Source organism: Bombus vosnesenskii, unplaced genomic scaffold, assembly GCF_011952255.1.
Source record: "Bombus vosnesenskii isolate JDL3184/JDL3185 unplaced genomic scaffold, Bvos_JDL3184-5_v1.1 scf7180000013265, whole genome shotgun sequence".
NCBI classification, from domain to species: Eukaryota; Metazoa; Arthropoda; class Insecta; order Hymenoptera; family Apidae; genus Bombus; species Bombus vosnesenskii.
The window spans coordinates 3,221,554-3,238,287 of record NW_022882925.1 but is presented as its reverse complement, the minus strand read 5'-3'; the positions used below and the strand labels follow the sequence as shown (position 1 = coordinate 3,238,287).

Here is a 16,734-nt window from a genome sequence, read left to right as displayed (position 1 = left end):
AATTAGATAATATAATTAGTTGTCAGTGGCATCCCTACAGTTAATGTGTACGATTTCGTTATTAATAAAACATATCGTGTATATTAACAGTTCAATAACCATAATTTTCTATGAAATTATTTTTTGTTTATTCTTTTTCGAACTATTCTCAGATTGGAGATAAAACCAGTTAAATTGTAAAACTTATTTCTAAGACCTCTTTACGTTTACGACTTACTTTGGTATATGCAAACGAAGCTTATCAAGGGTTTGCTACAACGTAAAGACCTATCACACGAATAAAATGATAACAGTACCGAGCGGAAACATTGAAACGTTTAGGGTGAAAATAGGACTGGTATTTTTCTTAAATTGCTAAAAGGCTAAGCGAAAGCATCGGTGATAGCATCAAGAAATTGCCATTTACGGATGAAAGCGTCGCATATTCTCCATAATAACGATAGCATGACCACGAGGACATTAGAAAATTTACGACGAACAAGAATTTAATAACGACTAGGTGTATAAATATGATGCTAATTAAACCAGTCGCGGTGACGCTTTGCTTCCTTCGTTAGTAGTCTCTTTAGACGCTGTGGGAATGTATTATTCTTAAAACGACAAAACCATTCTTCTTCCGCATAGAAACAATTGAGATTCAAGATGTTAATTCAGCATGTAAAGTAAGTCTTTCGTCTTTCTGTGAACGTTGTGAGTTGGAAGATTTGAACGAACATTATTAACAATTCCATTATTAATCGCAAATAATATAAAAAATGTTTTCAATAAATTTTAATATGTAAGAGTAACACGGTGAACTTAAATTTCAGAGATAAAATTTGAACAAAAAAAAAAATAAAAATGTTTCTAATAAATTTTAATAGGGCAAGAGAGAACAATAAATTGAAACTTTAGAAACTAAGGATCTTGCTTTCTACTGAATTTCAAATAAAAATTGCTTCTTTGTTTAGAGATTTAATAGAAATATTATTCAGAAGAACGATTGTACGATGGAAATTTCAAAGTTCAAAGGCAGTATATCGAAGAGAAAATTCAGAGAATATATGCGATGTTTTGTTACAAACGAGTACTTATCTTCCGTGTGTCGTACATAAATGGGGAAATATAAGTTGGAAAATTGCTACCTTCCTGAAAAAGAATGTGTATCAGCATCAGGGAATCTTCGGAGTGACTCGGTACCGCGCAAGTACCGTGATTACACGATGAACAGATCTACATATCTGAAGCTATAACTTAGGTCTCTATTGTGAGTCAGTCTGCGTGTAGGTTTGTGCAATTATGCGAATCGAGAAAAATGGAGAGCCGCTTCTATTCATTTTCCTCACGATTGGGATTCCACTTTTAGGAATATTCCTAAGACTCGAAGCGAATTAGTTTTAAAGTTTCAATTTATTCTTCTATTCTAACATATGTCTTTATTGACTATTGACAATTGATAATACAGCAGAACACACGCCTATATAATACAGTATTTTGACAGATAATTTCCAAATTCAAGATGTTATTCCATTTATACAGACATTTTCATCTAAAGTCATCATAGATAGTCAACATAATTCGAGTTCACTAATTCTCTCCACTACCTATAATTTTTCATACGTATTTCACGTTTAGATAACTGGATTTGATAGTGGATTTAATAGTCAACAGTTCATTTAATCTGACCCTAACTAAAGATTTAATTTCAATAAATAGACTTCTACCGTATTGTCGGTTCCATAGGTGCTGTAGGGAAAGTATTAATCTTTTGAACCCCTAATCGAGTCTGCCTCGATAACACAGATATTTCATGTTATGTAATCCAACATTTCATAAGACATCGTACTATAAAAATTCTTTCTCGAAAACGAACAATTTATAAAGAGCGCAGATTAACAAAATAATTAGCAAAGAAGATTTATCACCCGTATTGTCTCAATACGATTCCTTCAATTAATACATTAGTTGCCATACGAGTTATATATATACATATCTTGTCCCGAGAGCCGCCATATGTATAATAATACTACATTATAACATTTAATTTTTGCAAAATATATTATATTTCTTCTCACAAAGTTCTAATTCATTCAATGCCAAGTCCATGAAATTTATCTTACTGTGATCACTCTATAAAATTTAATAACATAGACTATTAATAGCCACTGCGGCAATGTGTTGAAATAACCATCGATTACGATCCAGCGATCTTGTAGCATTCCGTACAACGCGTCGCGACGCTTGGATCGCTGTTTCCCTCTCGAGCGCTGTTCACGGCCAATTTCTATCCGTAACGCTTGGAAAATGATCACGTTCGCACGCGAGTCCGTCGTGCTCGTGCACGCTTGCCCACAGTAGATTCCACGCGTCGAAGAAACAGGAGCACCGGCCACCACGCGTTATAAATATTGATCGTGCGTGCGAGGACTGCCCGCTCGGAATTATCTCGGGCATCACGAGGATCGATCACGTTTGTTAATCACGTTCTTTCTCACCGACAGGTAGTTGCTGTCGAACGCTACACTAGCCAGATCCTCCAGTATATGCCACCTGTGCCAGTCTCAATGCACGTCCTCACATTTCGTTCTCTTTCTTCCTGTTTCTTTCCTGAGACCTCCCGCACAATCGATCTAAGTTATCAACATTAACAAGTTTAGCGATACAATGGAATTCCACTTTATCTTGATGTATGCATCTTCGAGGAAATCGTTCTGTCGGAGAGACGAACGCGATTCTAATAGTTTGGAAAATACACAGTAAGGGATCGTTCGTTCGATATATAGTAAATGAAATGTCAGCTATTTTTTTATTAAATGATTGGATTCACTTATCTGAACCAAAGATCATAGTTTGTGGGGAGCATCTATGGGGAGCATAGAACTTCAGTTTTATAGGAACAATTTATTTTTAGATAAATGGATTCAGATAAATGGAGTTCTATCGTGAAGTAAGTATAGTTCTACAAGCTGATTGCATATGATCAATTGTAATTAGTATAGCTTATATTGACCCGATCGTATAGGAATTCATTAGTCACTAATCAATATTTTTGAGTTGAAACAAACATTATTAGCCTTCCAAGCATCATAAAAATTTCACAAACAATCTGATAATTTGACAATTTATTTATTTACTTAGAAAATTGTGCAACGAGGCCGTAGTAGATCAATCGTTCCTTAGTGTGCTTATAATAATCTGAAACTTCTACCACGTCAACTTTCCGAGATCAAGAGAGCTCGTCTAATTGCTAGAAAATTACCATACTCAAGCGAATAGGCTTCCTCGAAGTTGGTTTCCAATTTTTAATCGCAGTTTGATAAATGAAGTGACTACGTAACGATACTGCGAACTATAACGACTTGCAAGAAACGTGGCTGTGTAAGAGAATCGATATAAAAGCAATTATTCAGAGGCAATGATTCCATCTTAATAAGTCGTTAATTAGCCGGTTGAATATGTCTTCGAGACGATTTTGCTTTCGTGAGAAATACGTATGCGCGTTTCGTAAAAGGAAACGGTAGCCACGTCATGTAAATCGTTGTTTACTTTCTTCTCCGCGCCGTTGCTTGGAAATTAATTAAGACCGTGAATGAATACGCGGACGTCGAATCGCGCAGGTAGGACCGTTTTTCGTTTACAATGGACACGACCATACAAGAATGTGTTGCTTTGAAATAGGGCTCCTGGGAATTAGGTAATTTCGTGCAATTAACGAAAACGGAACGTTAACATGAGTCGTGCATCCGAGCTAACGGTAACGAGGAACCCACGAAAAAGAAGAAAGGAATTTATGGGAGATGGAAGAGGCATTTTTGTTTCCACGCTTCGAGTTCGAGTTCAATAGCAACTAGAATTTCAACCCTTTACAATTCAAGTTATAGTTGATATCTCGTTCCAACAGATTCATATCCAATAAGTTACTTTTACGGTAACTACATTTACATCGATGCATTTTTATTAAATTTGTAATGAACAAAAGAATGTATTTTATACGTATATTGTAATTGAAGAGAATTGAATTGAAATAGACTAGACTAACCACGATTGGAAAATGATAAATGAAATAGATTAGAATTGAATGCAACAGGGTCGAATCCAACCTATAGGGAAACTTAAGAAAAATATAAAGGCAATTTCCACAGAATTAATGTTTTATCAAATAAATTAAATTTTCCTCCGACTCTAACTTTTATCATTCATCAAATAGCTTCACAAATCATTTTTCGAGAAATCTTCCTGTTTTTCTGCATGAATAAATTCCTTCAAGTAATTTTTGCACATTTCAAAGGTATTCAATTTCTCACCATTAAAAGCGTTTTATAATGACCAGAATAGATGATAGTGAGATTATATATAGCATATGTAGTGAATGGGAGCTGAACATTCCAACTATGGTCTAACATTTTTTGCCTGGTCTTTATCGATACATTAGGTTCAATGTTGTCCTGTTAAAAAACGGCGTCTTCCCCATTGATCAATTCCAGATGATCCTCTTTGATACAGGTAAGTAATGTCCAATTAGAAGCAGTATTCACAGTTTGTAATAAATAATTCTCCAAGTAATAGAATAGATTTCTAGGAATCCTACAAACTTTTTAAACAACCCACCATAGCTTCATAGAGCCAGTAGAACAGAAAAGCCTCATTAGCAGACTACGAATGTTTAGGTATTTATGGACACGTTTATATATAAACGTGCAAAAATGTATGAAATCTATGTAATACTATTATATATAAAAACCTATAAAATACTCAAATTAATGTAATAATATTTAAAGGGTGGAACACAGCTCCTTAACTTGTGTTCGTAATATTGAATTATTATATTAATATCTATATCTGTATTAAGATCGACGCATCACTTGTTCAATCATAAACCTTTCTATCTCATCACGCACGTGTTATCTCAGATGTTTAATACGCATATATCAAACCTAACTAATTATTCGACCATTATTTATGTCGACTTTGTACGAGATAATAAGATTCCGTTTTCCAAACATTCAACTTGTGACAGAATCCACCGGTGAACTATTTTCGCTGCGTAGCGTGTTTAGCAATGAAAAGCACAATTAGTTCGAAAGCCATAGAAAAGTAAAAGTCACGAGTGCATCACCGAAATAGATTAGAAACTCGCGATGGAACGTTTATCCCCGTTAGAAAGGATAATTAACCCGCGTGTTGCGTTTACGCGCAAAGATTACAAGCGTATTATGAAAGTGGAAAGAAAACGCGCGGGATCCACTCCGTAGGCGTGCTATATACGCGGTGTATTAAATTCTCTATAATCGAGCACGTCGTTTTACCATTTTTTCTTTACCATCGCTCCCGCTAATCAGAATAACGCCATAACTGGTTCGTGTAATCGCCGCGAGTAGATCGTAGCCAAGGAGACGTAATGGGGCCTCCCCAGCGACTACTAATTATTCTATAAATGAACGGTTCACGTCAGACGATTTGCGTTTAAACGATCGCATTACTTCTCTCGCGAAAGCGCCGTGGACGTTTCTCTTCGATTACTTGATCAAACAACAGACAAAAATGGCCAAACAGAAACGACACGATATCTCTCATCCTCGAGGAAGAAACGTAGGATGTCTTGGCATTGAAATTTTCCAACTCGAAGATTTCAAAAAAGATAACGATTTATTACTGTATATAGGTTCTTTAGAATCTTAAGCTAGCTATTTTCCATAGAATTTCAACAGTGCAAGTGCGACTATGGCGTAACTTTTGCCTTTCTGCACCATTTTGGATATTATATATTCCTATCATTATTTCTTCTTCATTGTCAAACTGTCTTACGTTGAACGTAGACCTAAATGATTAATTTTAAGATTCATTAATTGAACAGCTCAGAAGTCACGCTGCTCAACTGGGGAAATTAAAAAGCACAGAAAAATGATATTACAAACACTGGTTTTTAAATTATCTTAGAATTTCTCATTATTTGTGACATCTTCCTACGATAGACGAATTTATAGAAATAGATCTTTATTTCTTGAGGATTGAACATGAATCGTGTATTTATGAAACAAAGTTCAAATGAAATTAAGAAAGCGGAGTTAATTAGTCCTGGGAGGCTGAATTAATGACTTAATAATACAAGAATAATAATAATCTTGTATCGTCGTATGAAGATTATAAATTTTATGCCGTATTTTTCAATAAAACTGTTAACATTATACATTAGCACTCAAAAGAGAAATATATCTTGATAATCGTTAACGAGTCTCTTCTAAGTTTGTAGCAATAGTGTATTCTGAACGAAATAATATTGAATATTAAAAAGGACAATTGGATATATTGGGATATTAGACTATGAGAATAATGGAACATGTCACGCTGACCCATTGTGAATCGGATGGATTTTCGCAGATGGTGCTAGATTTCACCCTAGTTTCCGCAGATCGTTTTCATTGATACTAGATCTTTCCTAAAATCTATCCCAGATCTTTCTTAAAATCTAGCCTGGATCTTTTCCTCGTAGCCGTGCTCGACGGAACGAACGTTTCTCTGTTACGCTTGCAATCAGATAAAATCGAGAGCATTCCGTACACGCGTCACGTTCGCCAGGCTTTTAATCTCTTTGTAATCTGCGGGGTGCACGAGAGGCTGGCAAGGAAGAGGCAACTTGCTAGTCCGCTTACACAGCTAACTGTAAACGGTGGCTGCACTCGCGTCCGCGTGCGTCTTCATTCCACCATAGGATGGAATTATCGTTTCTTCGTCCACCGTATCCAGGAGTAACAGGTTTTATAAACGACGATTTATCTGTGCGGACAGATTCTTAATTCTGAATTCTTCGACTCCTATATATACGTCATAGGTAGATCGATTGTCACGCTAATGAGGTCCCATGAAGATTAATTTCGATCGATCGCTGTTTACCGATCGGCGATGCTTTCACTCTGCGCAACTATTTTCCGATGGAGATCGATGACGATACGTTCAATCGTTCGCTATTATACGCTTAGAATCGCGACCATGAAATTAGGGATATTAGGAGAAAGTACGCGGTTCAGTTTGCGTTTGTCGTTAAGCCATTCGCGACGGTATGTATCTTGCTCGCGTAGACCCAAATCGCGATCCATAGACGAACGTGACGTGTTTCGACGGTCGAGTGAAACACGAAAAGCACAGTGCCTGCGTGTTTGAGCCATTTCAAAGGCAAACTGATCGGCTCAGAATGATTGGTTCTAATTTTTCAGAAAGGAAACGATTAAGGTTCAATATTATTTAGTCCCTCGGAAGCTAAATTGGTCATCTCCACTTTCTGTTCATTTCTTTCTTGGTTTTGTTTCTCATAGAACAAATTATTTACGTTCATAAGTTTACTTATTGCATGAGAACGATATAAACAATGGGAGATTAAGAATGAAAATGTTTAGTACATTTAGAGGAATTCAATGGTAAAAAAAATATTTGTAACATCATCGTTCTTTGTACGTTTCAGCTTATGGAATCGATCAATGTGAATTCTGAATGGCTCGTGTGTAGACGATCGAATTTTATCGCACATTATATAGAAAATAATATAGAATCATATATATAGAAAAATATTCGTGATGGATAAAAATTAGTTTGTAATACCTGCACATTCTAGTTGTGAATAGGAGACTGCATTACATACGTCTGTCGAATAGTTTTAGATACGATACTTCGAGTATTGGGTCAAAAGGATTAACAGAAATATGAAGATCTCAGGCCATATATACTTAAACCAATGACGATTAGATCGTCAACGTTAAGAGTTACGAATCTCTCACGATCGACCCACATACACGTCGATTGATGTTTCAAGGAAACATTGAAACGGATGAAGCATCTAAGATGATCGTTTATGGTCTCACGACCGCGCCGATTGCCACAACGAAAGAAGTTAGAAGCCGTTCGAACGATCGGGAAGTGAGTCAGTGGCTGATCAATCGCGACACATGCCGTAAGAAGAACCTATCCTTTCTCGAATCGAATCGAATTCGACGAAGGAGATAGGAATGTCGATCTAAGGCCACTTTGAGATTTTCTAATAAATCAGGGACATCTGGATATATAGTACTAGTAAGTCAGGAGCATGTGAACTTGTGGACACTTGCTTGCTCTTTTAACAGAATGCAATATTGTTTCAGAATGCAATTTCAGAATGCAGAATTGCAGAATATTGTTTCAGAATTAACAGAATGCAAAATTATAAATAGCAGGAGCAAAAATGATTTATCCTTATAGCACGATAAAATGTACTTCGACAGTTTTATTATTTAAGGAGTTCGTTATCCTCAGGTCGTTCCAGAGATCCTTCCAAATTAATCCAAAGGTTATCGTGACTCTAACAATAATATTTAATATTAATTAATTGCATACTTAACTTTAACATACCATCGATAAGATTTCAGATGATCAATTTATATTTCGTAGAAGTTATATCCGAAGAAGATAAATAATTTAGTTCTTTCATATAATAATAAAAATATTCGTTATCGATGAATGGTTGATAAATTTAATTGTATTATTGCGTATGTGTGTACTAAAAATTTGTTGTATGGACATTAGTTTCTTATTTCGCCGTTATTCCATATATCTTAACAATATTCACTCATTACTGTAAATCGATCAAGTTCCGTGACCGATGGAAAGTATCCAGAAAAATTGGAAATGGATTATCGCGTGGAAAGAAAGTTTAATCTACTTCTACCGAAGAGGAGGTGCTCTCGACCATTTGGTCACAGTCGATTAATATCGTAATTACCAACACTGGTTCTCCATGACTTTTTTGTTCTCGAGGGTAGCCCACGGCGAGCAAACTTCACTAATACGTGGATACCGATCTATCCGAGCAAAAAACGCGTTCATCGCGTTCGATTCGCTTTCCATCGTGATCCACCCACCTCTCGGATGTGTAATGGATACGAGAAGGCAAGTAGAAGACGGCTACTTTCTTGTCTCTGTGCTCGGCACTCTTTCTATTCGTCACACGATGAATCCTCCGCGTCAGTGATCGCGGGTGAAAAAACTGCGGAACGATCGAGTTAAACGGGTCCCTGTACGTGCCGCGATAAAAAAGAAAAGTTGGTTTGAATCGTAACTCGACGAAGAAGCGAATCTATTCGGCAACGTGGATCTCGTTACCAACCTGACGAATCGCGCCGATTTCGCGAGAAAACTTTCACGATTTTTAGGTTAAAGTTTTCTGCCCCTTGGGACGCGTCGCGTTGTGCACTTTCGAATAACTTTCGTGAGAGATAGAAGAAATTTTACGAGTGCAACGGGTACGAAAACGATCGAAACGAAGTCGTAAAGTCGTAAAAAAATCCGTTGGAATTTTCAATGTTGCGTGCAAACGAAGAGCTACACGGGACGCCTTACGTTCTGTCATCGAACAACTGAAAGTAAGATCTTAGCCGCAAGGAGAATTCTTGCTGTTGCGTCTTATAAGTCGATCCACGATACCAGCTACCTATGTACTTACTTTCCTCGACACGCAAATTGCGTAATTATCGTTTGCTCTTGCCACTAATGCCCCGAGATGAGATTTCGAATCGGATTCACAGGTTATTTCAGTCTATGAGATTCATGTGGTGGTTCGATGAAACCCTTAATTTTAATAAAAAGCATACGATGAAAAATGATCTTAGAATTGATCCGTTGCGTGACCATCGAAATTTAGCGGGCAAATGGAAGAGGAAGAAAAAAGGATTCCAGCAGATGAACCAATGCTTAGAGAAATTCGTATAACTGTGCTCCGCAATCTCTTATTCCAGATGAAAAGAGAATAGACCGAACTTTCATTAAGGAAGAGGGTATAAATTACCAGTTGGAATTTCTCTCGTTTAGGATGTTGGCGATCGTATCGGGACGGGCGTTAATGCCAGCGTGCTGTTTTCGGCGAAAACGTAGAAAAAGTGTGAATAATAACGGAGAAGAGCGGAGAAACGAATCGCTCTAGCAACACCCAATTTATTTAGTCTTGTCCAGAAGAGCGTAATGACTGGCCGCGTATTTTGAAGACAATTAACCTATTTCTTCTCCGATCTCTTTCTGCTAGGTGGCTAAAAACACGTACCATGAAATGCTTGTCGTAATTGAATCGCCACTTGTCGCTCAGAAATCGTAACGAGAAAGTCTGTCTCGTAAATGGCGAAAACTGCCTACGAACGAATATAAAACGATTTATCTATTTGGGAATCGTCGATGTGCAGCGTTCGTGACATAACAAAGTTCTTGGAATTAATTGAGATTCGCGGATGCAAACGATAGGTATTTTTCGTGTGAATTTCTTCCATGAACACTCATCAATATTTCCATGATGACAAACGTTTACTTTCGTCGAAGGAAGGATCTATGGTAATTTAACTGAAGAAACGACAAGAACTACAGAGGAAGAACACGATAAGCTACCTATTCCTATTTTTCCTATTTCTTTATTTTCCTATATTTCTACAGGAAAGTAGTTTCAAAATTTGGCACTAAACGTATGTTCTTTGATAAAAATTTGCAAAATATTGCTCGTCACGATATTACAACATTGAAGATATTAAAATATCATTTGTCTTAAATAATTACACCTTTGGCTCTCTCAAAATTTGGCCGATCTATCAACTATTTTTAAAAAGCTCGAGACTCTTATCTTTGAAAGATTTACATCTTTAGATTTGGAAGGTTATCTGCATTTTCGATCATATTATCTTAAGAGTTTTCTGTTTAATCATAAAATGACATTGGAATCAGAAAATCAATAAAACTATACTTGTCATGTTTTTCTTGGTCATATCCTTCGTGTGATCGTCATATTATTTCTACGGATATATGATTCTTATTAACCGCGTAGATATTAGATAGAGATGCGAAAATATCGAAACTGGTTACAGTTTCTGCGAATGGCCTTGCTTCTCATTACACTCGTGCCAAGAGAAGCTGTTTATTGAGTTAAGAGGAGTTCAATAGGATTCGAGAGGCCAATGAAAGAATCATTGCACGTTGGTGCAGTATTTCACATAAAAACAAGAAAAAGTACAGACAGACTCAGCTAGAAACGCAAGCGGGGTGAAAGTGATTTTTTTTTTTAGAAATCTTGGCAATCGATCTCGCCAATGGCAAACTGTCAAGCCGATTGTCTGTAAGGCGGTTTATCTTGGCGTGAGAAAAGCAACTGAATGAGCAAGTCAGGGAATCGCAATTGCATAATTGATCACAACTGATTGCTTGAGTTTATCTCCTTGAATTTAAGTTCTTTTAAACTTGCTGCCTTCTCTATTAGTGTTATATACTTATTCTGAAACCTTAGCGAGGAAATTATTCACTTAATATCAAACATTTTTGGAATCAATATTTAATTTTACATAAGATTCATTAATCTTTTCTTCGTAAGATTTGCATAAATTTTTAGAACGTGTATTTGAAGCATCTGTAGATTTACTGAAAGTTTGGAGTTCAAAAGTAGCACCATAGTATTTATCCTAAAAAAATGTTAGTATGGTACTTATACTCAAAAGCTTTATAAAGTAGACAGATTTATGGTTATCTTTTTTTATATACAGTTTGAATAAAAAACAAAGCTACATATTACGTATTCTATCGGTACATATAACCCTGTTCAATAAATTTTTGATGACATTCCCAAGTCTGTTGCGAATTCCTTTTATTCGATATCAGATCGTAATCTTTATGTCAGATTTGGCTCATGCTAAAGAAACAGTATATCTAGTATGCATGATTGTATGACGTAATTGAAAAAAATTAGTCGTAATAATATAACAAAATAGTCAAGTTGAATTAACAGCACTAATATTTTTGCATACGTTCAAGAACAGTTTTAGAACAATCAATTATAATAAATCATTAATAATAATCAAAATTAAAATTGTACATGATATGTATATTGTATGTGTATACATAATTTCATATGAGATCTCCAGTTTGCCAGTCTATCTTCCTTATCCTCGCATATCTATACTTTCTCATCCTTACCTACATTCGATTATCATTATACGTTCGAATTCAAAATTCAAAGATGCGCACAAATGAAATAATCCTGGCTTACGAACGTTTTTTGAAAATGTATTTAGAAACGTAAAATGGGTCACTTTGTGTAGCTATCTCCTTCTTATGGTGTGATCTGGACAGTCTATATTGTTTTCTCATTTACTATGCACATGATAAGTTACCGGCTGCATACATAACATAGTCATTGACAGATTGACGTGTGGTTTGCGTGGTGTGGGACGTTGCGTGTGGTTTGAAAAAGCTAAATCCATCGAATATATTGATGATATTCATTTTTAATTGACTTATAATAGGCATTTCTTACAGCCTCACATATGCACGTGTGCACGGGGCTTTAAGCTTGTTAAATTCTTGTTTATATACATATATGTATATATGCATGGATATATTGGGTTCCTCGTTTTCGATGATGAGTTAAATATTAATTCCTATGTTCATCGTAGCAAATCGCAGAAGACATAAGAAACACTGATTTTTCTCCAAATTGGTATTTCAGAAACTGAGACACGAAGTCCCATTTAATATCACATCTATCTTGTTCTTGTTAGTCAATGGAATAATCACCACGTGTTTGGCAACGATTTTGTGCTAATATAGAGCCTAAAAATGGCGTTAGTTCATCGTATTAATAGTAATTTTGGTTTTGTATTAAATACATTATATTGTAAATGTACGACAAATATAAAGAGATTTGTAACGGAACACAATGTTATGAGATATTCCAATCAAGTTGGTATGCTTTCAGAAAGATAATTTTATAAAAAATTGTATTTCTAGTGTCATAACCTTACTCGCAAGATCATAACTTTCAATGATCGTATTATTTTCTCTCCTGTTTTTTTTTTTCTTAAATATGCCTTCAACTCTATATCAATTGGTTCTTTTCCTTCATTATAATTTAGTTATTGTTTTATTCGTTTCTTATTTCATTTATTAAAGATTATCTTACTAATTCAAGCCTTAACATTCATTTGTATAATATAATATAATTGATAAATATCTAATATTTAATAAAAGACTATAAATAACTTAACACATATAATATAACTAATCTCCTTTAGTTAACTAACATAACAAGTGTTATCAGCATTGTTATATGTATATTGTTCAGTAAATATCAGTATTTAAAGCAGTATGAAGTGAGAAATATATTTTGTAGGTGCAGATAAACATACAAATTATATACCATTTGATCAAATGCTTAAATTCAGGCAGGATGAAGCACAAAAATGTATTTTAGTAAGGCTATCTGATATGAAACATATTAGTGATTTTGAAAAGTTTTGTAAATATTATGTAACTGTTGTAAACATTTTTCCTTATTACACAGTGAATAATAACGTAAGTGTAGACATCTGAAATTTTTATTTCATAGATCTTTATTTAAACATTATAATATACAATTTAATGAACTTTATATATAATTTCAATGTAGCATAATTATTTATAGAATTTTGTATTAATGGAATTACAATCAATTGAAGATGTGCAACACCTCAGAGATATAGCTGTCTTTAAAACAGATGTAGAATGTGCTCAAAGTGTGACACCATTATTTTCATTTAAACCACGGAAGAAAATCTATCCAAATAAATCAGAAAATAATATTAGTATATATTCCAACTTTAAAGCTCCAACGCCAAATAAAATTGACAAATTACTGGGACAAGTAGATTCTGTAATGTATTAACATATTAAACTATAAATTTAATTTTATGATTATAAACTACATATAATAATAGAAAATGTTTTAATGTTTTAGGTGTCAGATCAAATGATAGCCCTATACAATTGTTTAAAAATTACAGATCTAGACATAAGACTGAGATTTTATACTGCTAATGAGATTTCATATTACTTATCTAGGTTATTTCCCAATATATGTGTGGTACCATTTGGATCCTCTGTTAATGGATTTGGTCAAATAGGATGTGATCTTGATTTACTATGTAAAACTATTGAGAACAGTAATAAAGAAATTGTAAGTATGAAGAAGTATTTTGACGTATATACAGGGTAGTTGGTAACTGGTGGTACAAGCGGAAAGGGGGTGATTTTACGCAAAAAAAGAAGTTGAAAATATAGAATAAAAATTTTTTTTTAATTTTTCCATCGAGACAATGATCTACAGTGAAATCCGTTATAACGTACCGTACGCGTACCGAGCGAAAATTCAAAGTCGATTTTCTCAAAAACTAAGCCTCAAACGCAAAATTTTTATTCTATATTTTCGACTTCTTTTTTCGCGTAGAATCACCCCCTTTCCGCTTGTACCATCAGTTACCAACCACCCTGTATAATTATGTTATCAGTTTTGTATACCTTTGATAAAAAAATTGCTTTGTTTTCAGAACTGGAGGAAGTTCTTGTTTATGACACAAAATATCCCTCTTGCAGAAAGAAATGAACAAAAAGAATTCTTAGAAGCAGTAGGTACAGTAATGAAAATGTGTATTCCTGGAATCAGTGATATAAGAAAGATTCTTGAAGCTCGGGTTCCTATAATTAAATTTTATAACTTATATACAAATATGAAATGTGATCTTAGTAGCACAAACCTGTATGTAATAAATATTTATTATATAAAAATATATATATATTTTTCATCTTTTTGGGGTATTACAATAGTTTTTGAAATTATTTGTACAGGATTGCATTACACATGTCTGAGTTGTTATATATATATGGACAATTGGATTGGCGCATTAAGCCACTTGTTTGCACCATTCGTAAGTGGGCAAGAGTTATGAATTTGACAAAGGACCAGCCAGGTCACTGGATAACAAATTTTTCCCTTACTTTGTTAATTATATTTTATTTACAAACGAAAGATATATTACCATCTGTGAACACCATAAGGTGCTTTGTAGGTAAGTATGAACATTAAAAAAATTCTTTATATTCATTTATTGTATTGTACTTTTTATTTCTCTGTTTACAGAACTCAGTAAGAGTAACAGCAAAGATCCTAATTTTAATTGGATTACAAGTTGGAAAACATCCATAAAGCGTACCAATGATGAAGATTTGCACAATCTTTTATTTAATTTTTTTGAATATTATAGTATTTTCGATTTTAAAACGCAAGCAATTTGTATAAGAGATGGAAGATACAAACCGAAAAATGATTTCTCGCCTCTTTATATTTATAATCCATTTAATTCAACATTAAATGTCAGTAAAAACGTTACCTCATGTGGACTAATACGTTTAGTAGATTGCTTTCAAAAAGCATTTAATACAATGTTAAATTCAGCTGAAAAAGACGTTATTTTGAAACTAATTAATTTAGAAGCAAAAACAAAAAAAACTAATTGTGGATTTAACGATCAAAAAACACAAATAGGACTAGAGGAAAAGCTTTTGCCAACTGTAACCAATATTAATAGTTTGGCAAAAATACAAGGGAATATAATAAAATAATAATAAATATGACATTTCATTTCAAATTAATTTATTTGTAACTGATTTTCCTAAACTTCACCTGTCCTGTAAATATAATTTTGATATTAAAAATTTTGAAATTAGGAGATGGATAATGCAAGAATCATCATCATGTATTTATTCTTAAATTTAAGTAGATGTATGAAAAATAGAATAAGTATTTGATAGAGAAACTTTGATAATTAAAAAAGAAATGAAAAATGTAAATTTACTTCTATATACTATCATAGCTAATAAATTGTGCGTTATATACTTTATTAAGATAAAAATGACATAATTCAGATTACAATCTAAATACTAATGTTATAATACCATATGTATAAAACAGATAGATTTTATCGAATATAACGAGTATAACGTCTTCATTTTGATATCTTTTATTATACCCCATATCTTTTTCTTAAATCTTATTAAAATTTAGAAATATAAAGCAAACTGTGTTGGAAAAACGTGTTGCACCAGTTCTACAAAAAATAATTGTATAAATAGCTTGTTATAGTAATATAAACTGCACATACAAAATTGTAGGACTTGAACTCTAGTAGGAAAAAAAAATAAAAGAATACGTAAAATCATGTTAGTAAATTGTTTGCATCGAATAATGGAAATATCTATCGATAATTAAACGATTTTTATACTTCATAACTTGTGTATTTCTCTATATTATCAGCAATTCGATATTTTTCATACATAATTAATCGTGTACACTTACTATAATAACTCATGATCTGTACGAAGACCGTGATATCTTCTTAATTTTTTAACGATTGTATTTAACTTTCACGAGGAACCTTCGTTTTTCGTGGAAGCTGAGTATTGTGTATTTCTAATGAAACAATCACTTCAATATTTGACACGTGTATGTAATTGTAAAAACATTTATCGCAATTATACTCCTATATAATTGAAGTACAATTGCAGACGATGGATCCTCGTGTGTTTGGCAAATTACAAGTACAGTTATAATTAGGCTGTCTTTTCTTATCAGGACAAAATGCAGTCACTTCGATTTTCCATGCACAATCGATGATTCGTTCGTCGTTCAATTATAGGGATTGAGTGTACATTGTATTTGTTATATATAAAATTTGAATTTGTTATATATAAATTCTAATTCTTCCTTTTTTTTCACGATTCAATTTCAATTGTTCACTTTACAAAATCCATTCTTCTTAATCCAATTCTAATTTCAAATTAAAGAAAACACATGATTTGAGCAGTATGGGAAATTATTTCCTTCATTTCCACTCTCCTTCTTCTTCTTCTCCTCTTTCTTGCTTATTTCCTTCTTATACTTTTTCATAGTAGGAG

At 33.7% G+C, this 16,734-nt stretch overlaps 1 protein-coding gene across 1 annotated transcript; it reads left to right on the top strand.

Annotated features, from left to right (window-relative positions):
* Positions 1-12,501: 12,501 nt before the first annotated feature.
* On the top strand, positions 12,502-16,533 carry LOC117243351 (poly(A) RNA polymerase, mitochondrial). The gene is made up of 7 exons (XM_033510750.1): positions 12,502-12,712; positions 13,139-13,320; positions 13,430-13,657; positions 13,742-13,960; positions 14,331-14,539; positions 14,629-14,849; positions 14,921-16,533. Exons 1-7 carry the CDS (start codon positions 12,586-12,588, stop codon positions 15,400-15,402), a joined length of 1,668 nt encoding a protein of 555 aa, XP_033366641.1. The 5' UTR covers positions 12,502-12,585; the 3' UTR covers positions 15,403-16,533.
* Positions 16,534-16,734: the final 201 nt, after the last annotated feature.

Excerpts from the sequence above, each read along its gene's own strand:
- LOC117243351 (XM_033510750.1), top strand. The coding sequence starts at position 12,586 with ATGGCGTTAGTTCATCGTATTAATAGTAATTTTGGTTTTGTATTAAAT. Across the intron at positions 13,658-13,741 it reads TACTGGGACAAGTAGATTCT|GTGTCAGATCAAATGATAGC; the intron begins GTAATGTATTAA and ends TTAATGTTTTAG. Across the intron at positions 14,850-14,920 it reads CACCATAAGGTGCTTTGTAG|AACTCAGTAAGAGTAACAGC; the intron begins GTAAGTATGAAC and ends CTCTGTTTACAG.